The sequence below is a fragment of the Chlamydomonas reinhardtii genome, chromosome 6, assembly GCF_000002595.2.
Source record: "Chlamydomonas reinhardtii strain CC-503 cw92 mt+ chromosome 6, whole genome shotgun sequence".
Lineage (NCBI taxonomy): Eukaryota > Viridiplantae > Chlorophyta > Chlorophyceae > Chlamydomonadales > Chlamydomonadaceae > Chlamydomonas > Chlamydomonas reinhardtii.
The window spans coordinates 4198559-4225455 of record NC_057009.1 but is presented as its reverse complement, the minus strand read 5'-3'; the positions used below and the strand labels follow the sequence as shown (position 1 = coordinate 4225455).

The 26897-nt window shown below is 64.4% G+C and overlaps 6 protein-coding genes across 7 annotated transcripts; 4 read left to right on the top strand and 2 right to left on the bottom strand.

Moving 5' to 3' along the window:
• Window positions 1–50: 50 nt before the first annotated feature.
• Window positions 51–3349, top strand: CHLRE_06g278239v5 (uncharacterized protein). Of its 2 annotated transcripts, none has more exons than XM_001697930.2 (6): window positions 51–300; window positions 465–544; window positions 675–873; window positions 1182–1301; window positions 1547–1698; window positions 2721–3349. In XM_001697930.2, exons 1-6 carry the CDS (start codon window positions 130–132, stop codon window positions 2959–2961), a joined length of 963 nt encoding a protein of 320 aa, XP_001697982.1. In that variant the 5' UTR covers window positions 51–129; the 3' UTR covers window positions 2962–3349. The 2 variants fall into 2 exon arrangements, with proteins under 2 accessions (XP_001697982.1, XP_042923864.1); XM_043063160.1 differs by having other exon boundaries at window positions 1870–3349.
• A 511-nt stretch (window positions 3350–3860) lies between these two features.
• Window positions 3861–4906, top strand: CHLRE_06g278238v5 (uncharacterized protein). The gene is made up of 2 exons (XM_001697931.2): window positions 3861–4053; window positions 4336–4906. The coding sequence occupies exon 2, from the start codon at window positions 4337–4339 to the stop codon at window positions 4505–4507; it is 171 nt and encodes a 56-aa protein (XP_001697983.1). The 5' UTR covers window positions 3861–4053; window position 4336; the 3' UTR covers window positions 4508–4906.
• Window positions 4907–4976: 70 nt separating this feature from the next.
• Window positions 4977–11190, bottom strand: CHLRE_06g278237v5 (uncharacterized protein). The gene is made up of 7 exons (XM_043063159.1): window positions 11002–11190; window positions 10676–10930; window positions 10370–10492; window positions 9980–10120; window positions 9401–9807; window positions 8824–9196; window positions 4977–8674 (listed from the first exon to the last, which is right to left on the bottom strand). The coding sequence occupies exons 1-7, from the start codon at window positions 11053–11055 to the stop codon at window positions 5381–5383; spliced, it is 4647 nt and encodes a 1548-aa protein (XP_042923863.1). The 5' UTR covers window positions 11056–11190; the 3' UTR covers window positions 4977–5380.
• A 48-nt stretch (window positions 11191–11238) lies between these two features.
• On the bottom strand, window positions 11239–15226 carry CHLRE_06g278236v5 (uncharacterized protein). Its single transcript, XM_001698006.2, has 10 exons — window positions 14945–15226; window positions 14425–14570; window positions 14149–14203; window positions 13920–13977; window positions 13570–13589; window positions 13218–13308; window positions 13032–13078; window positions 12699–12810; window positions 12402–12490; window positions 11239–12221 (listed from the first exon to the last, which is right to left on the bottom strand). The coding sequence occupies exons 1-10, from the start codon at window positions 15068–15070 to the stop codon at window positions 12165–12167; spliced, it is 801 nt and encodes a 266-aa protein (XP_001698058.2). The 5' UTR covers window positions 15071–15226; the 3' UTR covers window positions 11239–12164.
• Window positions 15227–15380: 154 nt separating this feature from the next.
• On the top strand, window positions 15381–19079 carry CHLRE_06g278235v5 (uncharacterized protein). The gene is made up of 3 exons (XM_043063158.1): window positions 15381–15681; window positions 15954–16655; window positions 16851–19079. The coding sequence occupies exons 1-3, from the start codon at window positions 15532–15534 to the stop codon at window positions 18081–18083; spliced, it is 2085 nt and encodes a 694-aa protein (XP_042923862.1). The 5' UTR covers window positions 15381–15531; the 3' UTR covers window positions 18084–19079.
• A 141-nt stretch (window positions 19080–19220) lies between these two features.
• Window positions 19221–26893, top strand: CHLRE_06g278234v5 (uncharacterized protein). The gene is made up of 13 exons (XM_043063157.1): window positions 19221–19680; window positions 20179–20454; window positions 20809–21057; window positions 21346–21468; window positions 21737–21883; window positions 22119–22232; window positions 22528–23415; window positions 23612–23764; window positions 24044–24187; window positions 24388–24594; window positions 24786–24929; window positions 25236–25718; window positions 25987–26893. Exons 1-13 carry the CDS (start codon window positions 19627–19629, stop codon window positions 26242–26244), a joined length of 3240 nt encoding a protein of 1079 aa, XP_042923861.1. The 5' UTR covers window positions 19221–19626; the 3' UTR covers window positions 26245–26893.
• The last annotated feature ends 4 nt before the right edge of the window (window positions 26894–26897 follow it).

Here is a 26897-nt window from a genome sequence, read left to right as displayed (position 1 = left end):
TTTCTCCGTGACCGCCTGACCGCCCTTTCGCACATTTGTTATCTGTATTGTTGAACCCAAATTCACTGCGCCTATTAAGCTCGAGGGAAGGGCACGTCAGTTTCGCACTCTCGTGACTAGGGCAGAACCATGTATGGTGGCGGTGGCGACCGCGGTGGCGACCGCGGTGGTGGCGGTGGCCGCTACGGTGGAGGTGGAGGTGGAGGTGGCGGTGGCGACCGTTATGGTGGCCGTGCCATCTTCGTGGGCAACCTGCCCTACGATGTGCGCGAGAAGGAGCTTGATGAGATTTTCTACAAGGTGAATCCAGCGACTCGGTGTCCGGGCTTGCATTGTGATAAGTTGTAAAGCTTAAGTCTGCCCCGACGGGCCGAGGTGGCCTGCAAAGGGTGCTGTTAGCGAGAAGGATCTGTGCTGTTTTCATGCCTGACCCACACTGACTGGCTGCATGCTCCCTTTCACAGTTCGGCCGCATTCGCATGATTGATATCAAGAAGCCTGCTCGCCCGCCGGGCTTCGCGTTTGTCGAGTTCGAGGACCCCCGGTACGTCCACGGTCGGGCACTGGGTCCCTGCCCACCTCCAACGCGACCCCACCAGCGCGGTCTAGCTAGTAGCTCTGCAGCTGGCCCCGGCAACCCTCTCTATGTACTCAACCAGCATCTCTCACTGCAGGTCTGCCGAGGAGGCCGCCCGCCGCCGCAACAACTACGAGTTTGCGGGCATGCGCATGCGTGTGGAGATTGCCCGCGGTGGCGAGGCCGCCGGCGCGCAGCAGCCGCTGCGCATCGGCTACCGCCCCATCCGCAACACCATGGGCTTCCGCCTGTACGTGAAGAACCTGCCCCGCTCCGCCAGCTGGCAGGACCTCAAGGTGGGGCCGACAGCAGGGGTTGTGCGGGCGTGCCGGCCGGCTGGCGCAGCTTGATTGTAGCGCTCTAGAGTTTGGAAATGCGCAACGATCGCGCTTCCGAGATTGCGTGTGGCCGCAGCGCACGCCATACAGGGCACCTGCCTAGTTAGAGCTGGGCCACTGGGTTGGCGCGTGCGGCGTTGGGAGTGACGGTTGTGTGTGGGCTGTCATCCCAAGGAGTTGACGCATCCGCTAGCAGGCGCCTGCCTGCCAGGCTCCTCATCACTTCACGTTTCTTTGCACATGTGTCCTCATGTTGCTCTCCGCAGGACTTTGTCCGCCGCGTGTGCAAGCCGCTGTACACGGAGGTGTTCAAGGACAACCGCGACAACGTGGTCGGCGTGGTGGAGTTCGAGAGCAAGGAGGACATGAAGGCCACCGTCCGCAAGGTGCAGAATCCCGGGATGGGGGCAGGCAAGGGTGGGCTATGGATGCGGTCCAGTGGGTCACTGCCCCAGGCCTAACCCCGTGCCACTTGGTATTGGGGGCAGTCTGGGGCATCCTTCCGCTGCACGCTCTTCCACGTTCCTGACCTCTCCTCGCCTATGCCCTCCTCCCGGCCTCTCAATCCTCTCCTCCTCCCTGCCCCCTTAACCCGCCTCCTCCTCCGGTCCTCACACACCATCCCCCGCAGCTGGACGACACCGAGTTCGCCAACCCCTTCGACAAGGGCCACTACGTGCGCCTGACCGAGGACCTGGAGGAGCGAGGCCGCTCCCGCTCCCGCAGCCGCTCCCGCTCCCGCGGCCGCGAGCGGGACCGCGCCCGCGACCGCTCCCGCAGCAGGTGTGTAACACAGGGCATGGCGCATGGGGCTAGGGGCCCGACGCGTATGTGACTGTAAGGTGTTGTTTGGGTCAGAGCAGACAGGTGGGGTGCAATCCCGCCTGCCATCCGCCAGCGCCAGCTGAGGGGCTTGCCGTGCGGCGCCCCCCGTGTGCACGCCGCACGCAACAGACTAAGTGCAGGGCGCTGGTGCCTGGGTCTGGCTGCTTTGGCGCTGGGTCCAGCGCTGGTGCTGGTGCTGGCTCACGCTGGGCGGAGTGGCTTGGGCCGGCGGTCATTGGCTACGCAAGTGAAGCTGTATAGGAGCCTGGGCTGCATTGGCGCTGTGACTTAGGGACGTGCTGCTGGCTGGGCGTCAGCTGGTGGCGGGACTGCACTGGTCAGCAGCGCAAGCGGTGGAGCGAATATCCGGAAGCGTGAGGACCCCTGAACGCGTCAGTACCGACAGCAGACCAACAAGCGCTGGCGCTCGCTGGCCTGCTGCTCTGGGCTCTAGGCGCCGCAACGGCGACCCGCGGCAAGAAAGCGCGAGGAGATGTCGACAGCTGGCGTGTCAGAGAAACATGCCCCTACAGTACAGCCTAGCTTGGAGACTGGACCTGGTGCTTTGCTAGGAAGGCCTACCAGCTGGCGCGCTGGCGGCTGGCGTGGGCGCGAGGAAGTGGCAGCTGCGGGCGGAGCTGTGAGCGTGCTGGGCTCTGGTTGTGGAAGCGATGGCTGGCTGGAGGAGACGTAGCGGCGCGTGCCTGGTGCTGACGGTGGTGCTGGCGAGCGGAGGAGCAGTGCGAGTGTGCTGCTGGTGCATCGCCGCTTCGCGGGCTGCGCGAGGTGCCGGCCTGATGGCGGAGGAAGCTGCCGGCGTGCTGGCGCCGGCCATGGACTCCTGCGCCCGGCCGGGCTTGCTCCCTCGCCACTGCGTTGCGCATTTTGCTTGTTCTGACCGGACTCCTCCTGGGGATCCCCCCGCCTCCTGTGTGCCCTCCTTCCCTCCCTTCCTACCTGCCCCTTCCCCTTTTGCACAGGTCCCGCTCCAAGTCGCGCTCGCGCTCCCGCTCGCGCAGCCCCAAGCGCGACAGCAAGAGCCGCTCGCGCTCCCGCAGCCCCGCTGCCGAGGGCGGCGCCAAGTCCAAGTCGAGGTCCCGCTCCCGCACCCGGTCTCGCTCGCGCTCTAAGTCGCGCTCCAAGTCGCGCTCTCGCAGCCCCCCGCCCGCCGACAACGGCAAGGAGGAGCGCAAGGAGGGCGACGCCCCGGCCGACGACTGAGCGCCGCCGGGTGGTGCGATGGCCACGGATGAGGTGGCCGGCAGTGCGGTGGCCTAGTAAGTGCAGTTCGGTTGGCCGCAGCTGCCACAGGGCCACAACTGTTGGGGCTACTAGGCTGCGCTTCTGTGTGGTAACCAGCTGCGGTGGTTATGGTGCGGCGCAAGTGATGGCGCCACGTTCGGGAACGGGTCATTTCGGGAGCCCGGCATGGGAGCCCGGTGGCCACAAACGCCTGTTCTGTGCTGCACATGTGTCGTGGCACACTTATTGATGATAATGTTGTTGGTAATGGTTGCGTTGACCCTAAACTTAGATGAAAATAGAACGTTAACTGGCCCCTGATGGACATGTCTGGCTGGTGAGGTTGACTCTGTAACGCAGTGCCGGATACGAGCGTCATAATTTCAATCTGAATGTCTCCAGTTGCAACAGTTGCGGTCAGCCGTTGCGGAAGCCAGAGTTCGTCTCGGTTAGAGATCCGCAGCAGGGGCGACCTGTCCAGATAGGGGGGGGGGTTAAAACTTACATGGTCGGCCCCGTGCGGTAGCCTGCGGCCATCCCGCTCCTACAACGGGTATGCGCTATGTTTGTTCGAGACATGTCCATATGCAGGAGCTGCGGGTCAGGGGCAGGTTGGCACAGTTGGCATAATTCCGAGCACGCCGTGTGCGAGTGTGCGTGCGGCGTGTGTGTCACGCAGTGTCACGCCCCTCAACCCTGCCGCAGCCCCCTCGTGAACCCATCAGCCCCTTTTGCCCTCTTACACGCCACCCCTCGACTGCAGGGCGACGTCGGCACTTCGCAGTGCCGCGCGCAGCCAGGCGCTCGGCGGGTTGTCTGTTGCGTTCTCGCAGGGTTGATTTCAGAGCGCCTTCACAGAAGCTTCAGATGCCAAATATGCCAAAGCTTTACAGTATAACAAGTGACTCGACAATCGAAGAAGTGCGCTACAGTCGTCCCATGCCGCGGGCCTTGGTGATTCGAGCCTATAGGATGGCCAAACGTGTTACAAAGCCACCCAACGCCCACTTCTATACAGACTTGCTACACCTGCCTGCCCAGCGTTCGTCTGTCCTCACCTCCTTTCTGAAGGTGGGTCGCCGGGCTTCTAATTGCTTCCACGATTCGCTTTCGCCAGCCCCCGACACTAGAGCCTTGCAGCTGCCCGCATATGAGGCTAGAGGCGTATCATATTGCGATCCTGCGATTCGGAGCGAACACGCTTCTGCGCAGAACTTGAAAGCTGCGAGACGCGCTGGGGTCGCTCCTTAAGGCCTCAGCTTTGCGCCTACACTTCCATAACACCCCGTAGAAGATTCACAGCTGCGAGCTCACACACCTGCGCCACCTTGGGCCTTTCCAATTGCCCTGCAGAATGTCTCGCGGCAACAAGCGTGATATCGACCGCGCCCGCGCCCAGAAGCGCCAGGAGGCGAATGGCAAGGGCAAGAACGCGGATGGCCTGACCCCGGAGCAGCGGCGTGAGCGTGACGCCAAGGCGCTCGCGGAGAAGATTGCGAAGAAGGAGGGCGCGGGAGCCAAGTAAAGGAGCTGGATCAAAGCTTAGTTATCTAGATTCGTCTGCAGGAGCAGAAGCGGCGACCGGTGGAAGAAAGCGACCGCGTTGAACCTCGGATGCGTGTGCGGACAGAGGCTGGCGCGCTGTGACCAGCCCTTAGTGTATGTATTAGGTCCAATTGACCAGACTTGACCCGGACTGTGACTGCGTGTTTGACTTGACGAACTGCGTGCGGACACGCACGGGCGGACCACACCTCGGGGCAGCTCGGGGGCACCGTGTTCCTGATAGGTCACTTACTACTTACTCAGCGTGATCGCGGCCGCATTTCAGGCCAAAATGAATTACGGGCAAGGCCGGTAGAGCCGTGCCGCTATGGGGCAGTGAGGGGGAAAGCTACTTTGGCGAATGTAAGTGCTGCTCACACTGCTGACGTCCGTACACTCGTTCAACTGTCCACCATACTTAATGAAGAGGCGTTTGCAGAGCGCCGCTTTGGGGGTGTTGGAAGTTTACGCAGACTACCGGCAACACGGTTGGGGGCGTCAGGCATGTTATCGTGGGGAACGAGCGCTGAGCCCCCTGCAGCGTCAACCCAGTCCCAGGCCAGTTGGCCCTGCAGCAGCGCAATTAGTCATCATCCGTACAGTAGCAGGCCCACAATGCAGGCCAGGTCCTTAATGGTCGGGCCATGTCACGTCCTTTACGCCTCCCGCTCTTATCACCCAGTAAGCAACGCCAGGCATAGGGTACGGTAAAAGGTAGTCAACCGTGTGGCATCACCGATTGAGCATGAACGTCGACCCGAGCCCCGCACATTTACCTCCCCACCCTGGATGGCCGACCTTCAAGCACGTTCGGAAAACGGCGAGCGTAACATTGACAGTTACACCATATCAATCACATCTGCTGCGTGAAGAAGTCCAGGCCGGCTGCGCTCTGGATGTGGAAGTCTTGCATGAATGGGTCCTCCTCTGATGCCCCCTGCTCCGCAGGCGCAGTGGCTGGCTGCGCCTGCGTTGCAGCTGGGGCCGTCGTGTCAGGCTGCGCTGGCTCCTGTGTCTCCTGGTCCTGCTGTCGAGCCGCGCCCTCTCCAGCATAGCCCTGACCCCCGTGCGGTGCCTCTTGCGCATTGGCAGCCTCCTCCTGCGGGGCTGTCACGCCGGCGTCCTGCCGCACTGGCTTCCTCCCTGACCCCATCACAGCCGCCGCCACTGCTGCCGCCGCCGCTGCAGCCGCCGCCGCCGCGGCGGCGGCAGCCGCAGACACCTCGAACACCGCCATCTCAGACTGCGCCTCCTTCAAGCTCGGCGCGGTGCAGCCTGCATGCGGCGGCGGTGCAGCCGCCGCCGCCGCCCCCACCGCCGCCCCCGGCGGTCCGCCCAGCATGCTGTCGCGTGTGTACGGCAGGCCCTCCTCCGCCTGAAGGCCGGTGGGCACGCGCGTGGGTAGCCACGAGTCCAGCGGCCCGTCGCCCTCGCGCCTGTGCCGCCGCGGCCCCTGCTCGGCGCCGCCACCGGCGCGGTTGGCAGCGCCAGCGGCGGCGTGCGGGTCCGCGTGCAGGTCGCCCAGCACTGCCGTCACAAGGTCCGGCCAGGAGTTGATGCCCACCGCGTCAGCGGACACGTTGAGGGCGTCAGACATCGGCCTGGGCGCAACCAGCGGGGCAATGGGCCCGCCTGCCGAGGTGTCGCCTCCGCCGGGCAGCCAGCCGCTAGCCAGCAGCAGCTGCAGCGGCACGCCGCGCCGGGCCAGGCGCCGGAAGGGCGGCGCCGGGCTCTGGCTGGGACTCTGGCTGGGGCCCGGACCCAGGCGTGTGTCGCCGCCTGCAGCCTCCTGCTGGACGCCTGTTGGAGGTGCTGCTGCAAGTGGCGCCCTTGCTGCACCGGAGCCTGCCTGTGCTGCGTTCCTGTAGCTGAGACCCGTGTCGGGGCCAGGCAGCGGCACAGCCGCATCGGCAGTAGGCACCGGCAGGGGCACCGTAGCCGCGACGGCCACTGCCGCTGCGACGTCGGCAGCTGCGCCCGCGATGCTGGCAACTGGCTCGCCGCCCGGCGAGGTTTGGGTTGGGGCCTTTGCAGAGTGCGCGGCCGCTGACGCGGCGGTGCGCCCGCGCGGCGTACCGGCCACCGCCACGCCCACGCCCGCGCCGACCTGCGACGGCTGCCGCGATCCGCCGTTGCCACTGCCGTCCGCTGCAGTGCCGCCATCCGCATGGGCGCCACCATCACGACCTGCACCAGCAGCGGGCTGCGCGGCGGCCAGCTCCGGTGACGGAAGCTGCCGCACCGACGTGGCTGCGGGCGCGGACCCGTCCGCTGCAAGCGGCAGCTGCGATGTCTGGATTGCCACCGCCGCCACCTCCGCGTGCTTCCGCTTCTTCTGCTTCTGTTGCTGTTGCTGCAGGACGTGCTCCATGAAGTTGTCCATCATGGTCTGGGTCATCTGGATGCCCTGAGACGCCACGACCGGTGGTGACGGCACGGGTGGCAGTTGCGTGGCCGGGCTCTGCGCACCATCCCGCACGCCTGGGGGCGGCGCCTGTGCCTGACCCTGCTCCTCCTGATCACCCCGGCCCTCCTGGTCTTCCCTGTCCTGGGCCAGGCTGGGCTGCGGCTGCGCCCCCAGCGGCTCCGCGTACGAGTCCGACTCGGTGCCGGTGGCGATGCCGGTGCCAGTGGTGGTGGCAGTGCCGGTCGCGGTGAACTCGGTGCCGGGGATGACAATGTCGGGCTCCGAGCCCAACGCCACAATCGGCGGCGCCGCATTGCCATGCTCGGCCGCGGTGGTTGTGGCCGCAGCGGCAACGGCACCGGCTGCACACGTGGTGGCGGCCGTTGTCTCGAACGCGGCGGCGTCGGCGGTCACGGCGGTGCCGTCAGTGGCGTCGCTGCTGGCGGTCGCGAACGCTGCCGTGGTGGTGCTCGTGACGGCAGCACCAGCAGCGGCTGGCACGACTGGCGCGGCGGCCGGCGCCCCTTCCGCAACAGGTGCGCCCACGGGCGCTGCCGGTGCAGATGCAAGCTCTCCTGCAGCCACGGTGGCCGCCCCAGCCGCTGAGGTCCCCAGGGCTCCGCCGACCGGCGCAACCGCTGGCGGCTGTTGCCTTGACGTTGTAGGCGCCGCGGCCCTCGCCTTCACCGCTGCAATTGGATTTACGCGATGCAGCGGGAGCTGCCTCTTTTGCAGGCGGCCAGCCGCTGGCGCCGTCTCAACCGCTGCCACGGCGGGTGCCGCCGCCGGCGTTGGCGCTACAGCTGCATCGGTGCGCTGCTGTGCAGGCTGCGCTGGCAAGTGCTTGCTTGGTGAGGAAGGCTGCGGCTTGGGCTGCACGAGTGAGGCCGGCATGGCTCGACGCTTCGGCTTGGGTGACTGCAGTGCTGCGGCCGCGGCAGCGGCAGGCGAGCCATGAGCAGGCCGCTCCGGCATCGCCGGTGCTGGCCGGGCGGCAACGGCAGGGGCACCGGCGCCGCCAGACCCAGCGTCCCCGCCCGGTGCACGCGCCTGGGTACCGGCCGATGCCTTCACAGGCCTTCCAGCATGTTCGACTTGCCGCTGTGTCGGCTGTGCCTGCTGCTGCTCCTGCTGCGCGGCTTGTGCTCGTCGTCGGCGGTACCGGGTCGCCTTGCACCACAGCTCAAATGCCTCACCACAGTTGATGGCAAACTGGTACGCTGAAGGCGCCACGGCGGCAGCGGCAGCTGACCGGCCCTGAGCTCCGGCCCCGGCAGCCCTGGCTGCGCGCCCCGCTGGGCCAGCCAGCTCCTCCTGCGCTCCATTGTGCTCCTCCTCCTCCTCCTCCTCCTCCTTCTCCTCCTCCTCCTCCTCCTCCTCGTCCCCCTCGTCCCCCTCGGCCTCGTCCTCCATCTCCTCGTCCTCCTCCTCGCCTGCTTCCAACTCCTCCTCCTCGTCGGCCTCCTGCCCCGTCGTTGGTATCCGCCGCGGCGACTTCTGCTTCCGCCGCTGCGTCTGCCGGGCAGTCCGCCTCCTGGGCGCCCGCCACTGGGCCGCAGGCTGGCCGGGCTGCTGCTGCGGCCGCGGCTGGCCTTCTTGTGCAGGGCGCTTCACCGGCGGCGTGTCGAGGACCTCCACGTCGCTGTCGCCATCGTCCGCAGCTGCAGCCGCGCCGGCTGCAGCCGCCGTTGCCGCCTGCCTGCCGGGGCGCGGCTCGTGCCTTTGGTTCGCCACTGGCGCCTGCCGCATGCAGTCGGGTGTGTTCAGCCCAGCCACTTTAGCAGCACATACCTCACAGCCAGTTGTAAATTGATGTTCACAACGCAACACTCCCAACAAGCACCCCACCAAATCAGCTTCCCGCGCTCTTCGTTCGCGCCAGGACTTACCTCGCGACCACGCTTCTTCCCCCGCTCCGTGCCAGGACTCGTCTCAGCCGCGCCACGCGTAGCAGCACCACCCCCTGCCGCGGCCGCCGCCTCCGTCTGCTGCTGTTGAACGTGCCGCTGGCCCTGGCGGCCCAGCGGCCCCGGCGTTGGCTGCTGCTGAGCCCCATTCCGCCCCGCCAGCTCGCCCTGCCGGAGGCCTTGCGCCTGCACCGGGCCTGTCCGCTGCCGCTGTGCCTCGAGGGCGACGCGGTCCATCACCTGCTGCTCCGCCTGCTGCTGCCTCCGTCGGGCCTGCTGCTGCAGCACCGGCCGCTTTTGAGCCCTGAACGCCTCCAGGAAGGCCAAAGTGAAGGCATCCTGATCCTCCGGCAGGCTGCACACAGGAGCACGCGTTCTTCAGGCACAGCCACAACAACATCCCACTCGTCCAAGCTGAGCTCGCACTCCCAACACCAAGACAGGCGTTAAGCTGTAACCTGGCGCGCGTATCTCGGCTTTGCCTTCGCGCTTGACAGGACACTGCAACCAACGTGCGTGAGCACTAGGGAAACATTCAAGCTTTACGCGCGCTACTTACATGTCGACATCAACACTGTTGTCGTCAGCCGTCTCCACGCGCCCCGGCGCCACACCTTGCCGCGGCGGCCTGTTCGGAGCTTGGCCCCGTCCCACCTGCTGCGGCGGCTGCTTGTGGCGGCCCGCTGCTGCTGGTGAACGCGCCTCTTGTGGCCGGCCGAGTGCGCGTGCCTGCCGCTGCGGCGGCGGCTGGGCTGCGCCGTTTCCTGCCACGGCCTGGCGTTTGCCCGCTACAGGAGACGCACCATCACGGCTGGGCCCTGCTTGCGGGATTGGGAGCCCCTGTGGTTGCGGCTGCTGTGCCGCTGCGTGGCCCTGCGCCAGGCCCCTCTGCAGAGCCTCCACTGCCCCTGACAGCTCAGCAGGCCCAATCAGCCTGGCCTGACCTGCCTCAGAAGCCAGCCGTACCTGTGCGCCGGCCGAGTTGACACAAGGAGACAGCGGCAAGTGAACGCAGCCCCAGTGCAGCAACATGAGGGCCCGTACAATCCATGAGCGCTAGCAGGTCCTAACCCGACGGACAATGCCGCGCTGCCGCAGAAGAAATCCAGGCACTCTCTGTGCACATTCGTTCGCGCACCTTGTAGTCCTCCAGCATGATGTTGAAGTGGTCCTCCCCAAAGGTGCGCTTACAGAACGCAGCGGCGAGGGAGATGCGGGAACCTGCAGGCTTGCTTGGCATGCAGCCGCTAATGAAGTACCTCACGGCATCCCTCGGGTCCTGTTCGGGCGTCACCGAAAAGCAGAAGCCGTGCTGATGTTACAAACCGCATTAAAGTACCATTCTGATGTACCTTATAGGGGTGCGGTGTGTGGCAGCGAACCAAGCATTCCCAGTTCCAATAATGCATCCAACCGCCTCCAATAAGCCGCGTTGAACCCCAGGCGCGTGAGCAATAAGTGGAATGAGCTCTTAGCGGAGTTTGCCGGCTCCAGCTCATTCGTGCAAGCAGTGGTGAGCAGCGCTTACCCCGTCCTCAGGCTCATGTTGCTCGATGCGGCAGTGGGCGAAGGTGCCGGGCGCGTTCCCTCGTGCGTCCCCAGGCGCGTCCCCTTGCGCGTCCCCTCCCGTCAGGCACGGCCTCCGCTCCAGCTACGGAGGCAAATGTGGAACATGGTAAAGTCACGAAGATGTCCAGGAACTATTCACAAGCGGTGCTAGGGGACCATGCTGATGCATGCTGATCCACCAGTGCAGCGTTGCCTGTGCCCACGCCCCGGCATACAGCCCGCTCCCCAGCCCACCCTTCAATTGACCCGTGTGACAGGACCCCACCTGCTGCAGCGTAGCTTGTTGCTGAGCAAATTCAGTTTCCCATGCCCGGAACGCGACCGCGTCTTTCGCCGGGACATCCAACCGCGTGCACGCGGCGAACGGGTGCTTCGAGCAGTGCGCGGCATCGCGTAGGATTGTTACTAGCTCGGGGCGCTCCACAAGTTCGAGCTTGTTGATGACCTGAGCCCAGCCTTGCCAGGAGCGAGAAGGCACGCGCTCGTGAGGCGCGTCGCTGGGGATTGACTGGCAAGTCTCCTGCAGCGAGTGATGCGGCACTCGGTCAAGGTCCCCAAGCCCGACATGAACACTGTGCAGACAGTGCTTACATTGATAGCTTCCAGCAAAACGCGGCACTCGAGCGGCTGGGACCGGGTCGCCATGATACAAACTCAAACCGCTGGCCAAACGCCGTTTGCGCCAGCTGGTTCGTTCACGGAAGATGCAAGCATTTTAGCCGCAAGTCAAATGGTTTTGCAGGAGAAGGACTACGCGAGTAACGCGCCAGGAAGCTTAATAGCAATACATGAGCAGGTTAGCACTAATGATTTCAAGCATTGCTGAAAAGTGGATATGGCCAGTTAGCAATCCTATCACTGAACTCCATTGCGCTCGCGTGCCTGCACGCAATCGCTGCTGCGCGTGCTGCGGTGATCAGGTCCTCGCTTCAGCTGTGCATGGCTTTCCAACTCCCGACGTGCATGAAAAATTTATTGCAGAATAGCCACAACCAAGCCCCACACATACCACATCCCCCAGTCTGAGCCCATCCATCGCTGCATCCATCGTTAGGCGCGCTCGTGATGGAACATGGCAAGGGGCAGGAAAGCGTAGCCCCGATGTGTGTGGCTCCCACCCGTGCCCACATAAATGCGTAGCAAGAAGGGACAAGGCATTGGTGCGTCGTTCGCGCGCTGTTACTGTACCGACGGTAGCTGGCAGGTTAGGCCACGCGCACCACCACATCACAACATTTGCCGAAGGCCGACGGTTCAAATGGATTCATTATCTCCCGCATATAGCCGGGGTCCGTTTGTACAGCCAGCAGCGAGCACAGCCAGTCACAGCACACATCCAAACACAATAAACTGGTGAAGCGCCCTGGGCGCCTCTAGCTCCCGAAGCTGTCACATCGTTGCTGTTGCCGAGCTGACGCTGTGCTCTCCTGCTTGCTCTCCTGCTTACTCTCAACAATACCCGAGTCCAAAAACCGTCTGATCGTCTCCAAGGTTGGCGCTTAGCCCCAACGCTCAACACACCCTGTCGACGATGTTGGCTTTGCACACCGCCGTCGTGTGGAACCCAGCACTTCACAAGAGGAACAGAACAGAAGCGCGCCGAGCTTGCGCACACTCAGCTGTACAATTAGCACGTCTTCAAGCGAACCGTCATCCTTTGGCGGGACCAGCACTTCCTGTTCCTGGCAAGCCACGGCCGCAGGCCCAGAGCCAGCCACGCACGTGGCATATCCGCTCGAAAGCCCCTCCCCCGATTACGCCTTCTTGGTAGCCATCACCACGTACATGGGATCCGTGCGTCCGAACATCGCCTGGAGCAAGTGGGCAGCAGAAGGGGAGCGCAGCAGCGAGTGAATATGGCGCATCCGAGTCACCCCTCAACAAGTATGCCACTCTCCTCACGCTAGGCCACCCACTCCACTTGCCGCTGCTGGGTTCCCGTCACAAGCGATACGCATTTCATACAGAACAAAACACACAGTCGCGGTCACCTTTGGCGTGATGTCCTTGCAGCTGGGCTCGCTCCAGCCGCCAGGCACTGAATAGTGGAAGTAGGAGCCCACAATCCACACGTGGTCGGCTGCGTGGCGGGGGCAGCGGGGCGCGACACAGCAGCAGGCGGGGCACGCGTGGGTGTGCGCAGAGGTGCGCGCACGTTGCGAGCGAGCGGGGCGTGACAGCACCGAGCCCGGTCAGGCACCGGCTTATCCCTGCTTTTCAAGGCTAGAAAGCTATCTGCCTTCATGCCACCGACCGGATCTGCTCCCCGCCCCGGCCGCGGGGCTCACCGTCCCCGGTGGCGGTCCACAGCGCGATGGCCTTGGTGGGGAAGCAGCGGTTGCTGAAGGACATGTAGGCGGTACCACCGGGCTTGAGCACGCGGTGCATCTCACGGAATATCTGCGGCAGGCGCGCATACACGGAGCGGGTCAGAAGCACGCACGTATACGTGCGGGTAAACCGCGATGCGTGCGCAAGGCCGGTGACAACCATACGTAGCATACATGCCCATCCCCATGCCAGCGCGCGTTGCCCCTCCGAAGTTAGACCGGCATGTACATTGCCCCGCACCTGCACGGCTGCGCCCCGCCCCTGCTGCGGTCCTCGCGTCCCTCACCTACCTCCAGCGGCTTGTTCAGGTAGTCAACTGACACGCAGTTGGTGATCACTGCAGCGCACACAGGGCAGGCCGACAGGTAAGGTATCAGCTGGGAATTGGACGGCCATGTGGGTCAACCTTCGCCTCGTGGGCGAAGCGCCTTTCAACACCAGCGAACTTGTAGCTTGGAGTCCCGTTGTGGCCCCACCATCGAAGCTGTTGTCCTCGTAGGGCAGGCGCGGGTCCACGTTTAGGTCCTTCACCGAGAACTCCGTCAGCTGCACGTTGCGGGCCAGCTCCTGCGCTCAGGGTGTGTGCAAGTGTGGTGTAGCATCGGTGTGAGTTGATGGCGGGGTGGCGGAGAAGGCAAGGGCTGCATGCCGCGTAGGCTGGACGTTGGGCGCGGTACGAGGGCACGGCGTTTGGAGAAGAGTTCTGAAGACAGGGTTATGATTTTGACGGGACATGATACGGGAGAACCAGTACAGGTCCCGCCCGCGTCCACATCCTCTAGTGCCAGCACGGCCCTGACCCTAGCCCACCAGCCACCTTCCACTCACCGACTCGTTCATGCCCAGACCTGCACACAGGCAGTCACGGAGGCGGGAGGAGTGTCAAAACATGACGTGTGGGGGCCGGCCGGGTCAGGATCTGTACGAGCAGTGGCCCGTCCCTTAAGGCCGCAATCCCAACTTTGTTGCGGTCGGGTATCCCTCACCCCCGCTGGTCTGCACCAGCACGGAACCAATACGGAACAGGCCACCGCGACACAGGCTGCCGCCACCGCTGTTTCCATTGCTGCTTGTACTGCTGCCTGTACTGCTGCTGCTGCTGCCTCTGCAAACGTGTCAGTGGTGCAGAACTGGTCCATGGCGCACATGCCCGATACCACCGCAGCAGCTTCACCCACCTGCCACGCGGCCGGCCTTGTAGCCCTCCGGGTAGTGGCTGACCCAGGAGCTGCAGATCTGCGGGCACACCCGACCGTTCAGGTTTCAGGGTGGAGCGGGGCAGCCAAATCCGGGTTTGGCATCACCGCGCACCAGGGGGCCATCCACGTGTCAGCCAACGCGCTTTGAATGTACGGCCACAGCCTGCCATCACCCTCACCCATAACGGCCCCTGCTTTCTGCACTCACGTCCAGGACGGCAGCGGTCTGGGTCCCCGAGGGTGGGAACACTTCCCCGTAGAACCTGGAGTCACGAAGTGGCGGCGCATGGAGAGTTGGAGACAAACAGATGAGCAAACACGTGCATTCGTGGGAGGCGTATGCAAACGTGTGCGGGTGTTGCATGATTTCGGGGGCCTGGCGCACACAGACGTGCCATTCTTTTCTAGAGTGCAGCCAACACAACCTCCCCCCCCCGGGGACGCCCTCGCCTGACCTGCTCCCTGCCCTCCCCGCTCCCCTCACTTGGTGAGCGCCTTGATGGCGCCATCATCGATGTGGGTCACAAAGCGGGGCTGCGAGTAGAAGTAGGTGTCTGGCGTCTCGTCGTAGCGCGCGAAGTTCTCCGGGCGGAAAGGGAACTGTTCCGGCCATCGCGGGTCATCCAGCACCTGGCGGGTTTGTGGTAAGGTTCGGTTTCGTGGGTCATCACTTAGATAAGAATCCGTACGGTGGTCTGGAAGCGGGTACCATTTAGCCTGGTTCTGCATGCGTGCATGCGTTGAACTTCGGGGATGCACCTAGCGTCGGCCGTGTCCTGGCACCGCGCCTAGAGCACATGTAACAGCTGGGCAACTGCTCTGGCAATATGAAGACGGACGTCACTCGTTATACTGCGAGGCCTGGTCCCTCTTACAATTGAGTGCCCGGCAGTGACCCCTCACCACCAGGAGCTTGCCAGGGTGTGTGCCAACACGTTCTCCGTCGCAGTTGCGCGGAATGGGCAAGAACCCCGGCCCCCCCGCGTCTCATTCTTCTTGCTTACCTTCTCAATGTCAGTTTTGGCGCTGGCTGCCGACGCAGCCGTGCCCCTCCGCCCCGCCAGCTGCATCGCGCTCGCACCAAGCAGTCCAGAGCCCAGCAGCGCCACGCGGCGCCCCACGGCATTCATGCTGGGCTGCGCCGATGCGCAGGTAATTTGGGACGACCGGTGTGCGAGGAGTGGCACTCGCACGGAGCTGGTGTTCGGACGAGTGGTCGCCGAGGGCGGGGCACCGACGGGTGCAGCCGCAAGTGCATGCATTTTATATATTACTTATGTATAAACGATGACTATGCAACTGACATAGTCTTCGAATGTTTTCTGCAACAGAACTTCTGCATCAAACGATCAAAACCGGGTTCATTGAGCTTGCGCTACGTTGTGTGGTTTGGCAATGCTTTCCATATTTTGATATTTGTTTTCATTGTGTTATTCATGCGATCCAAAACAAAGAAAGGCTTTTTTGGACTGGGCCTGCGTCGTGACCGTTTACGTCAGAATGTCCCACGCCATAGCTTATGACCAGGTTTTGATTGAAGTGAAGATTTAGCCTCAAGGGGGGCACTGGCCCAACCCGGTGAAGAGTGGCGATGTCGGCCCTGCAAGAGCGATGTCCGGTCGCTTTCAAGGCCAAGGAGGTGGAAATACCTGGAGTTTTACAAGATAATGAGACTAGGGCGGCGAAGGATGCCGACGGCGACAATGCGGAGTTCGCTGAGCGTTTCCCCCGCTCCCACCGAGTGAGTTTTCAAGCTTTCATACTTGAGAACCCGACCAGATAGTTTTGACACGGGCTCAGGCATGGCGAACTCTTTGCTCGCTAAAAAGCCAACCATTTGCATGACTCCAAGCTCCCCTGCTAGCTGGCGCGCTGCGTGGTATGCCCTGGTCTCGACGTCCTGAGAATGATGCTGGCCGGTATTCTCCAAAAACCCGCACAATCCGGCTCGTCTTCAACGTTTTGCCCCCTGGCACGTGCCTCATACGGCACGCCGCCGCTCCCCTCCCCCAGTTCCTGCGCAACCTCGCTCAGCGCAAGGCAGCGCTGATGGACGAGATACGCCGTCGCAACGCGCCGCGCGAGGCGCTGGCTGCGGCCGGCAAAGCCCTCATGGCGCAAGACATTTGCGCGGCCGCCAGCGGAGGCGGCTGGCTGCTTCACTCCTTCAGCTCCGACCTGGAGAGGCCGCTACCGCCGCACTTGCCACAGCCTCCATCGCACCCGCTCCACTCGCATGTGCTGCAGCCGCAGCAGCCGCACCAAACGGTATCGGCAGAGCCGCTTACGCCAGCACCGTCGTCACCAGCGCAGCTGCATGCCAGGCAGGCGGCGCTGGCGACGGCATCGTCTGCACCGGCGGCCTCATATGCTGCACTCATCCTCGGCGCGTGGGGCGCGCCCGGGCCACATCAGGACAGCCCGATCGGTGTAGCGCCGCTAAGCTGCCCCAGCTACAGCGCACTGCCTGTAGATGGCGGCGCCAGCGCTAACGACTGTGTGCGCGTACCGCACCCTTTGATAGAGTTTGCCGCGCGCCCGAGCAGCGGCGGCATGGCGCCAGGGGCTGCAGTTGCCATGGGCGAGTTGAGTTCCTCCGCGGCAGCCGAGCCCGCCACCAACACGCTGCTGAACGGGCTGCTGGCGACAGTGGTGAAGCGGCAGAAGTCTGTGTCTACGCGGTTTCAAATGCACTCCCGCAAGGTCAAGGAACAGGTGCGGAAGGCGCTGGGGATGACTGGACCTTGTCATGTTTATGAGAGCTGCTTGGACCGACACGATAGCCGTCGACCAGCGTGCACGTGGCAGGTCTTGGCCTCGCGTTGGCGATCAGCATGTACTCAACCCTGGATGCGCATCCGTACACCGCTGCTTCTAAGCGCTATCTTGGTTGCCCTCCTTATCCATCAGGACGCTGACGGGCTCCTGGACGAACAGCTGCCCGACCTGGCGGTGGCGCTGGCGTCGCTGGTGGCGGAGGCGGCGGCGCGGGAGCAGGAGCAGCGGGCAGCGGCCGGCGGCGGCGGCGGCCTCCGCCGGAACCCCTCTTGCTCTCGCTCAACGGGAAGCGACGACGGCGGCGGCCGGCGGTCGCCGACTGCCCGAAGTCGCAGCCCCAGCTGCAGCCCCAGCCGCAGCCCTAGCCCTGGCCGGCGGCTCGCTCAAAGGAGGACCCAGAGCCTACGCAACAGCAGCAGCGGCATGGACGTTCCAAGCAACGGCAACGACGCTGATGACACGGGCGCTGTCGCCGCCTCCTCCTCGACGCTGGCGCCTTCAGCATCCTTTCCGGCTCCCGGCGCCTGCCTGCCTGGCACAGCACGCCCCAGCTCCACCCGCTTCGGCCCCACGCCTCCGACATCGGGCCCGCCACCAGCCTCAACCAACAGCGCCAGCGGGGCGCCGGCGGCGTCGGCGCCCCAGCCACCAGCTGACCTGTCCAGCTTCCAGCAGACGCGGCGGCAGCGCCTGCAACAGCAGCTCCAGCGGCCGCAGCTCAGCACCGGCGGTGGTGGCCCGGGCAACGCTGACGGCCTTGCGCCCCGCTCGTCCTCCTCCTTCACGCGCGTGCCCGCCTCCCGCCTGGTGATGGGCGGCGTCTCGCAGTCGTTGGATGGCGGCGTCTGGGCGTCGGCGGAGGGCGCGGCGGCCGCTGTGGTGGCGCTGTCAGGCGAGGTACGGCCGTACTCGTCGCCCTTGCAGGCGCCGTGGACCCAGGGAGACGGACTCCAGCTGCCGCGCCTGACCAGCGCTGGCGGGGCGGCAAGCCACCGCACGCAGCCCGCGGGCGGCGTTGCCGGGGTGTCAGGCGCTGTGGTCGATGCGAGGGCAGCAGCAGGCGGCGGAGCCGCTTCGCCTGCGTGGTCAGCGCCCGGCGGTGCTGCTCCGACGGGGGAGAGCAGCGGCAGCGGTGTGTGTGGTGCCATGTCGCCGCGATTGCGCAGCAGCGGCAGCCGCAGTCGCTTCCAATCGCCGTCATCCAGCCGCCGCCTGATACCGACGGGTGCCGCTACTGGCGTTTCTGGTGGCGGTGGCAGCAACGGCGCGCCACCATCATCGCCTGGCGGCTCCGTGCCTCTCACACGGGGCCAGTCCTGGTGGGCTAAGAGCACCGTGGCACGAGAGCTGGTGTTCCTCAAATAGTGAAACGCAATACAGTTTAGAACCATGCGTTGACGCTTGCGGACTATAGCGGTCCCGGTAACATGGTAGCAGGGCTCCTATCTTAATGTCTCCAGACATGAATTGGCCATTTTGGCCGTTTTCTGGACATTCCTTCCGGGGCCTAATGTCTGGGGCTAGACTTTGTTGGCCCGGGTTTGGGGCGGGTTTGTCCGAATTCCTATGAGAAAGCCCCAAACCGCCCTATGCTCAGACGAAAGACGGCGGCCAGCCGGCCGTTATTGTCTGGAGCCAGACATCACCCCGAAAACAAGATACAAACCCTGCGTGGTAGCCTTTGTCGTTGGGTGCGATTGAAGGCGCTGTGGCAGTTTCCGCACATTTCCTAGCCGGTGGCTTGATAACTTGCTCGAGTGTTTGATACGCCTTTGAACTGAACACGGGCGTTTGCGGCCACTTAATAGTTACTTGCTAGAGTAGTTGATGATTGCTAGCTGCCAATGACCGTACAACATGAATTCTGTTAGGTCAGTGGTGTGTTCGCTTTGGGTTTGACGCCTGTAACGTTGAAGATAGCGTAATGCGGAGGCTGAAGATGTCCATTCATGACTTCATGACAAATCTGAGGACTGGGGCATTCAAGTCACAATTTGCGAGGTAGTGGTGCGGAAGAAGTGTACTTGGTGTTTGGAGCTGGGGCGAAACGCCGACACGGGCCGGCTTGAGTGTGTGTGAACCGGGACGCATTTGAAGACACCTCAGCGCGCGTAGTGAAGCTTACGTGTATGATGGACACTTACACATCGCTACAATGGCCCAGCGCCAAAGAGACGAGCAACGGAGCAAGCGGAGATGTCGCCTATGAGGTGGGGAGACACGTGTAGGGAGCGTTGATAGGTTTGGGGCTGTTCAGTAGCCAGCAGCCCAGGCTCAAGACTCATGAGGCGGGCATGCTCTTAATGGGCGTAGCACCAGCTCTTATGTGAGAGTGTAATATCTTTGTAAACAAGGCTCTTTGGGCTCTTCGGGCTCGGCCTCCGTGGCGTGGCGTTGGGCATCCTGTGAGGCATCCTCTCGCCATCCTGCGTTGCATCCTTGGGATGGGAAGGCCTTGCCAGCCGGGTGTATGACACCACACGTAGAAAAACCGGATCAGATCAGCTTCAGAGCACAAAGCAGTCCCACGGGTGCTTCTCGTGCTGGACCGGCACGATTGAACCTGCCCAAGCTACCAAGCCATCCTAATTCGTCAAGTGAATATATTTGCTCGCGCCAGATACACTACCTGCATTCATAATTTAACTCTAGACCTTGTGCGCCTTGGGAGAGTTCTAAGCTGGTTGTTTCGTCGCGAGTAAATCGCCATGACTATGGCTGTAATTAGAACTGGCTTATAAGTAATGACAGAATCAAATTTATAGACCGGGGCTGCGCTCGTGCAGCATCCGGCAACACAGCTATAAACGCGCTGGGGCGGTTGTTAACCTCAGCTGCAACGGCCTATAACTAGCTTCACATCAATATTGGAGCTGCCAGGGGGCTTGGGAGCAGCAGCGTAAAGGAAATGTCTGCACGCGACCGCGACAAGCGCCTCGGCGGCAGCCGCATGATGCGAAAGGTGAGTTTCTACGTGCTTACGGCTCAGCCAGGACGCGGGCCTCGGCTGGGGGAGCTCGCGCCGCGTGGGCCCGGTGTGGGGGCCTTGTCGCGTCCGTGGGTTGGGTTGGGCTTCAGGGAAGAGGGCTTCGGGTCGCGGCCAACGCCGCAGGCCAGGTGCACACGGTCTTTGTGCATGGGCATTGGGTCACCAGGTTAGAGAGTCACGCGGGAGGTCTGGCGCCGATCGGGGTGTGCGCTGTGTTTGGGGTGCGGGCCTGCGCCTTCTGTAGGCCCATGCATGCCGGCGCATGCTGCTCGTGAGCATACTCATCTGGGCGAAACGCCAGATAGCCCCCGCCAGCTGGAGCCTATCGGTTCCACGGTGACCTTCGCTTACGGCTGCCGCTCTTAGTGCCCTGTACAGCTGTCCTGCACACACGTGTACCCCCAAGCTCGCACACGCCGTAAACACAAACACGACACAAGCACAAGCACAAAAACACACGCACACGCACAGGCCGAGGCGCTGGGCCTGGAGACGCGCAACGTGGCGAACTCCTACCTGCTGCCGGTACTGCGCAGCAGCAGCGCCACCGCCGGGCCCGGCTCGCCGCACACCGCCACGGCGGGCGGCGGCAGCTTCCACGAGGCGCAGCAGTGGAACGCCAACATGAGCCCCAAGGCGCTCACGGCGCTGCGCACCACGCGCATGCTGCAGTCGCTGGGCCAGAAGGTCATCTTCTCAAACGACCCCTACGTCAACAGCGCATTCGAGTCGCTGCTCACCACCAAGGTGCGGAAGGCGGGGGGGGGGGGGCGGGGCGGGGCGGGCGAAGGCAGGGCGGGCGAAGGCGAGGGTGCAGTGACTCAGGCGGGTGCGGGTGAAGGCGGGGTGGGAAGGAGGCAGATGGGCAGCGATGGGGGCTGTGTAATCAACACGGGTTGGGTGGCGCGGGGCTGGGCTGGGGTGGGCTTCCAGCCTGCTCACACTGCCTTCCCTTGGTCACGTGATCACACTCAATCTGCCTCCCTATCTCACATACACACACACGTGATCACACTCAATCTGCCTCCCTATCTCACATACACACACTCTCTCTCCCTCTCTCCCTCACCCCCTCTCTCTCGCTCCCTTGCTTCACTGCAGGTGTCGGGTGTGCCCTCCGACATCGCGCCCGAGCTGGCGGAGCTCATTGCGCGCCGCGCACCGCCGGGCGGCCGCCTGCGGCCCAAGGGCAGCAAGGCGGCGGCGCTGAAGCGAGCCAAGCGGCTGGTGGGAGCGGGGGCCGCGCCCGCCGTGAGCGAGGTGCCGTTTAGCGACGCGCTGCGCGTGTGCGACTTGGAGCGGGACAAGAGCGCGCTGCCCACGCTGCTGCGCGCCTACATCTTCAACAAGGTTGGGAGGGCGGAGCTGGAGGGGGGAGGCGGGATGAATAGGGTTGAGGGAGGGTGGGGGGTTTGAGAGGCCGGCGGGGCTGGAGGAGGGGGGTTGCTGGACCGGGTGTGGCTTGGGGTACGATCCTGTGTGGCAAGGCGGCACAAGCGACTCCGCCGCAGTGATGGGCCAGAATGGGACATAGGCAGGCCGCCGGCTCGTGGGAATCCTGAACGACGCCGGCCCGCCCCAACCCTTCATTCACGTACGGTACCCTTGCTCCACTGTCGTCTCCGGCCCCGCCTGCAGCACCGTGTGATTGTGCCCAAGCTGGAGGAGTACTGCGACGCGCTGGGGCGGCAGCGGCCCGCGCCCATGCTGCAGGCGGCGGCGCTGCTCATGCAGCACGGATACTTCTTCGCGGCCATCAAGGTGCGGTGGAGGGGGTAAATATTATCCAGTCCCAAACCGGAGGAGGGGGGATTATATACATGTTAAATAAAGGCGGGTGAAGGTGGGGGAAGGGCGGTGCTCGATGAGTGCTGTGCGCTGGCAGGGGCACCTGACTGGAGCGAGGTGAGGCAAAGGACCAGAAGCTCCAGTCGCATGCACAGTGCCCACGTTGACATTACCTACACACACACACACAAAACACAAACACACAAAACACAAACACACATACACACACATACACACGCAGGTGGTGTACAGCAACTTTGAGGCGCTGCAGGCCACGCTGAGCGAGATGGAGGGGCTGGTGGCGCAGCACATGGCCACCGGGGACTGGGACACGGCGGCGGCGCTGTGGAACTGGAAGGACCCGGACAGGGAGCTGTTCCTCAAGCAGGTGGGGGCGGGCTGGGTGCGGAGGGTGCAGCTAGCGGGGGGCGGGGCGAGGCCGCGCGCGCGCGCCCGCGCACCCCCTCGGCCGCTATCCCACCCGCCACCACGTTCTCACCCAAATGCCCTTCTCGCCCCCCCCCCCCGTTCTCCACATCAACGGCTACCCCCCCACCCCATGCTCTTCATACTTGCGGTTAAATCACTCTGTTCTCCATGGACGGCTGCCTCCCCCCCTGCAGTTTAAGGAGCTCAAGATCATCAGCTACTACCTGGACGTGCGCAAGCAGCTGCGGGCGCTGAAGGACCAGGGCGTGGTGGCGCTGTGCCGCGTGGAGCGAGAGATGCTGCTCAAGGTGTGTCTTTGTGTGTTTGTGCGTGTGTGTGTCTGTGTCTGTCTGTCTGTGTCTGTGTCTGTGTCTGTGTCTGTGTCTGTGGAGGGGCAGGAAGGATGAAAGGCAGAGTGAGGGATTGCCTGGGCAAGGCACTGGAGGGCGAGGGGATCGACATCTGTTACGTGCCGTACATCCACGGAACCCTAGCATGGGCACACCTAAAATGTTGGCAGATAATGACGTCAAACTCAAGTGGATACAGTCAAAGCAGTTCTCTCACTCCCACCATCCCATATTTCTTATTGTCCGCATGCAGGTGATCCAGGACTTTAAGCTGCAGCTGCAAGAGGACTACGCCGCACACCAGGCGCAGCTGGCGCGGGAGGCGGAGGAGCGCGCGCGGGCGCAGGCGCGAATGGAGGCGCAGGCGCGCGCGGCGGCGGAGGCCGCGGCGCGGCGGGCGGAGGAGGCGGCGCGCGTGGAGGGGCGCGCGCGCGCGGCGGCGGAGACCAAGGCCAAGCGGGAGGCGGAGATGCGGGAAAAGGCTCGCGAGATGGACCGTAAGCGTGAGGAGGTGCGCAGGCGGGCCGAGGACAACAAGCGCAACGGCGGACGCAAGGCGGGCCCGCCGGGTGCCGGCAGCCGCGGCGCGCGTGGCCCAGCAGGGGCCGAGCACTCCGCTATGGCGGACGCCGCAGCCGCGTTGTTTGAGGACGGCACGCCCATGGATGAGGACGGCCCGCTGGTGGACCCTGACGCGGATGGCGAGGGGCTGGAGGGGGAGGCCTCGGCGGCGGGCATGGGCGCGGGCGAGGGCGAGGCGGGAGCGGAGGCGGAGGCGGGGGCGGAGGCGGAGGCGGAGGCCGCGGCTGCTGCGCCGGAGAGCAGTGAGGCGATCATCGCTGCGGAGGCGGGCGACACGGTTGCGGAGCTGGGGGCGGGCGGGCGCGGCGCACCGGGCGGCTCTCGGCAGGGCTCCCGGCCGGGCAGCGCGGCGGTGGCGGCGGCGGGCGGCGATGCCGGGGAAGGGGAAGGGGAGGCGGCGGCGGAGGGCGCGGACCCGAACCGGCCGCCGGTGCGTGTGCACCTGCGGCCGGGCAGCCGGGGTCTCAAGGTGGCTTTGAGCATGGACGGCGAGGGCGCGGGGCCGGAGGCGGAGGAGCTGCGGCGCGGCATCGAGGACATGAAGCGGGCCATGAGCGAGGTGAGGAGAGGCGATGGAAGGCAGGGGGGATGCAAGGATGTTTGGAAAAGGGGGAGGAAGGGGGAGGGCGCACACCACGGAGGCGGCGTGCGTGCGCAGTGTAGCTGTGTGGTCGTGTGCGCTCCTCTTGCTGCTCAGAACGCATGGAGCCCGCTGATTACGGCCGTTGTTTCGCATCGCCGCATCGCGATCGCAGGAGCGCCAGCGCAGTGAGGAGGCGGCGGCGCAGCTGAAGGCTCTGACGGTGGCGGGCGGCAGCCGCCCCGGCACCGCGTCGTCGGCGGCGCCGCTGCCCGCCATCCGCCTCAACATCAACCTCACAGCCGGCACCACAGACGAGCGGCTTAAGGTGGGGACAGGGCGGCGAGGGCTGAGAGGACCGGGGTTGGCGAGGGCTACGAGGACGGAGGACTACGAGGGCTGAGAGGACGGAGGACGGAGGAGCCTTGTCGATAGGACGGGAGGGCTGCCGCTGTCCTAGCCCCCCCTGCTTTTCGCTATGGCTGCACGCGTTGCAGGCTTGCAGCATGTGCAGACCCAGCCCGCCGCCGCCGTCCTAGTTGCCTCAACCAATGCCCGGCCCAACACTCGACCAATGCCCGACCCAACGCTTGACCCAACCCCGCAGGAGATGGAGGCTGCGCTAGAGGCGGAGCGTGCGGAGTTTCAGCGGCGTCTGGAGGAGGAGCGGGCGACCCTGGCGGCGGTGCTGGCGGAGGAGAAGTCCAAACTGGAGGACCATCTCAACGCCCAGAAGAAGTTATTCGACGAGGTGCGTGTGTCAGCACCGGTGCTGGTACGAGGGCTGTGCTGGTGTGGCACCAGAGCAGGTGCCCTTGAACAACTCTAGCCGCACGACCAGTCAAATGCCACCAAGCCCGCCAGACCGCGCGCAATCGCGCTCTCCTCTCCTTTGTCCTCCCTCGCACACACCAATCTTGCTATCATTCTGCCGCTTCTTCCGGACCTCAGGAGCGGCAGCGGCTGCTCCGAGACATGTACGAGCAGCAGGGCGCCGACATCGACCAGCAGCTGGCGGCCAGCGTCATGTCCATCGAGGCGCTCAAGGCGCAGCGCGACCGGCTCAAGAGCGCGGGAGGCAACGGCGGCAGCCGCAACACGTCCGGGCGCAACGCGGCGCAGGCGGAGGAGGCGGCGCGGCTGGAAGCGGCGGTCAAGGTGCGGAGGGCCTTGCGGTGGTGTGGGCTTGTGTGGGCGGGTGGGCCCCGTGTCGTGGCTTGGGTGCCAGACGCGCTCCCGGTGTGGTCCCTATTCTTCACAGTGCTTGCCATAATACTTGACCGATGCAGTAAATGCGATTAAGCTTACACACATTGCTATGCGCCCTGTGCGTTCGCGTCGTTGTTCAGATGCTGGAGAAGAAGCTGGACGACGAGCTGTCGCACGTGCGGCAGCTGGAGGACGAGAAGGGGCGGGTGGAGGCGGAGCGCACCGCACTGGAGGCGGCGCAGCGCATGTTGGAGGCGCAGAAGAGCCAGGCGGAGCTGGAGAAGGTGAGGCGTGTGTGCGTGTGTGTGTGGGGCGAAGGATAGTCCATTCCAACCCCAAAACAAACTACTGAGGGGTTGGGGGCGTCGGGGCTTAGGGGGTGGGGGGCAGGCGGTCATGGGCAGCGGTGGGATCAGAGTGGTACTGGGCAGCGGGTAGCTAGCAACCCATGTCCCCTGCAGCCCACGAGGCACTAAACGACCACCTCGTGCGCCGTGGGCACGTGGAAGCCCAACATGCTCTCCCTCTGCCTCTCCCCCACCACCACCACCACCTAACCACCACCACCGCCCTGGTATGGCCCCCTGCAGGCCAAGGCTGAGCAGGAGAAGGGCGCGCTGCAGGAGCAGATCGCCAAGACCATGCGCATGTTCCAGGAGCAGCTGGCGCAGACCGTCAAGATGGCGGCCATGCTGCAGGCGCAGCGCATCCTGGGGGCCGCCACCGGCGGCGCCGCGCCGCAGCTGCAGATGGGACCCATGGGTCCCGTGGCCACGCCCATGGGCGGCATGGGCGGACCCATGGGCCTCATGCAGCAGCCGTCGGCCGGCAGCATGAGCATGGGCGGCATGGGCATGGGACTGCCGGGGAGCGCCAGCATGGGCCCCGCGGCGGCGGCGGCGGCCATGGGCGGCGGGCTGCCGGGCAGCGCCAGCATGGGCGGCCTGCCGGGGATGGGGAGCATGGGCAGCATGGGCGGCGCGGCGGCGGCGGGGGCGATGCTGCCGCAGCCGGCGGGGCCGACCGAGGTGGACGACCCGCCCACGCAGGAGGAGATCGTGGCGTACGGCAAGGTGAGGCGCGGTCCGGCGGCTGGCGCTTTTGGTGACGGGACCTGAAACCTGAACACAGGGACAATAACCCCAACCCCGCCTCGCCACCGGTCGTCTAACTTGACCCCCATCCCCACACAGAAACACGTAGACACGCACAGAAACACACACACTGTTTGCGCAATGTTTTCCTTGTGCTCTTTGACACACGCTGTATCCCACACGCATCCTCACCCACCCTCCTCCTCCTTCCCCTCCTCCTCCGCTTCCCTTCCTCCCTCCCGCGCAGTACCTGGGCATGGACGTGGTTGAGGACGCCGACTTGATCCACATCGCCGAGTGGGCGCTCACGGCGCCGCTGCCCGAGGGCTGGACCGTGCACCTGGACGGCGAGGGCAACGAGTTCTTCTACAACGCCGCCACCAACGCCTCCACATACGAGCACCCCATGGACGAGCACTACCGCGCCTACTACCGCAAGATGAAGGAGCAGAAGCAGCTGGCCAAGATGGCGGAGGCGCAGCAGGCGGCGGCGGGCGGCAAGTAGTTTGCGGCGCGGGGGTTGATGGCGACATGTGTGGCGTGCGTTGGGTGATTGGTGCGTGGCGTGTGGTGATGGGGTGGTTGGTGGAGGGATTGTCCTGCGAATTGAAGGGACCGTGAGGCAGAGATGGTGACGTGCGATCGGTGTAGTTGCAGGTGGTAGGGTGCTCGCTGTACGCTTCCTAAGCATAGTTTGTTTTGGGTCCTGATGGCCGTGCTCGTGTAGCCGTTGGTGCGAGAGGGTGAAGGAAGGAAGGAGGAGTCAACTGGGTGCCGTGGATTCTGGGCAAGCTGGGCCGGAAGGCTTGCCGGCGGTTATATGATTGCTTGTGCTTTAGCTTCTGTGGTTGGCTGCATGCATCGTTGCGCGCGTATCAGCAGGAAATCTGAATGGACGCAACGAGGCTGCGTGGCTGCTGTGCGCGGTCTCAGGCATCCGCGGGGCGGGGTCTTCATCCAACAACAAGCGGCAGTGAAGGGGCGGGCAAGGAGGAATGTGCGCAATGTGTCGCAAGCCCACGACCGCGTATTCATTAGCGCTGTGACGCGCCCTGCTGCAAATTATGGTAAACGAGTTGTGGGGTCACTACACGAGTACACGTGCCGGTGCACGAGGTCTGCACCCATTGCGGTGCATGTAACATTGAGCTTTGTCCC

Coding starts and splice junctions, on each gene's coding strand:
- CHLRE_06g278239v5 (XM_001697930.2), top strand. CDS start 130: ATGTATGGTGGCGGTGGCGACCGCGGTGGCGACCGCGGTGGTGGCGGT. Junction 874..1,181: donor CCAGCTGGCAGGACCTCAAG/GTGGGGCCGACA, acceptor TGCTCTCCGCAG/GACTTTGTCCGCCGCGTGTG. Junction 1,302..1,546: donor TGAAGGCCACCGTCCGCAAG/GTGCAGAATCCC, acceptor CATCCCCCGCAG/CTGGACGACACCGAGTTCGC.
- CHLRE_06g278238v5 (XM_001697931.2), top strand. CDS start 4,337: ATGTCTCGCGGCAACAAGCGTGATATCGACCGCGCCCGCGCCCAGAAG.
- CHLRE_06g278237v5 (XM_043063159.1), bottom strand. CDS start 11,055: ATGGCGACCCGGTCCCAGCCGCTCGAGTGCCGCGTTTTGCTGGAAGCT. Junction 10,493..10,675: donor AACAAGCTACGCTGCAGCAG/GTGGGGTCCTGT, acceptor TTGCCTCCGTAG/CTGGAGCGGAGGCCGTGCCT. Junction 8,675..8,823: donor GGAAGAAGCGTGGTCGCGAG/GTAAGTCCTGGC, acceptor TGCATGCGGCAG/GCGCCAGTGGCGAACCAAAG.
- CHLRE_06g278236v5 (XM_001698006.2), bottom strand. CDS start 15,070: ATGAATGCCGTGGGGCGCCGCGTGGCGCTGCTGGGCTCTGGACTGCTT. Junction 13,309..13,569: donor GTCTGGGCATGAACGAGTCG/GTGAGTGGAAGG, acceptor CCCTGAGCGCAG/GAGCTGGCCCGCAACGTGCA. Junction 12,811..13,031: donor ACCTGAACAAGCCGCTGGAG/GTAGGTGAGGGA, acceptor CGCCTGCCGCAG/ATATTCCGTGAGATGCACCG.
- CHLRE_06g278235v5 (XM_043063158.1), top strand. CDS start 15,532: ATGTCGGCCCTGCAAGAGCGATGTCCGGTCGCTTTCAAGGCCAAGGAG. Junction 15,682..15,953: donor GTTTCCCCCGCTCCCACCGA/GTGAGTTTTCAA, acceptor CCCCTCCCCCAG/TTCCTGCGCAACCTCGCTCA. Junction 16,656..16,850: donor CCCGCAAGGTCAAGGAACAG/GTGCGGAAGGCG, acceptor CTTATCCATCAG/GACGCTGACGGGCTCCTGGA.
- CHLRE_06g278234v5 (XM_043063157.1), top strand. CDS start 19,627: ATGTCTGCACGCGACCGCGACAAGCGCCTCGGCGGCAGCCGCATGATG. Junction 20,455..20,808: donor AGTCGCTGCTCACCACCAAG/GTGCGGAAGGCG, acceptor GCTTCACTGCAG/GTGTCGGGTGTGCCCTCCGA. Junction 21,058..21,345: donor GCGCCTACATCTTCAACAAG/GTTGGGAGGGCG, acceptor CCCCGCCTGCAG/CACCGTGTGATTGTGCCCAA.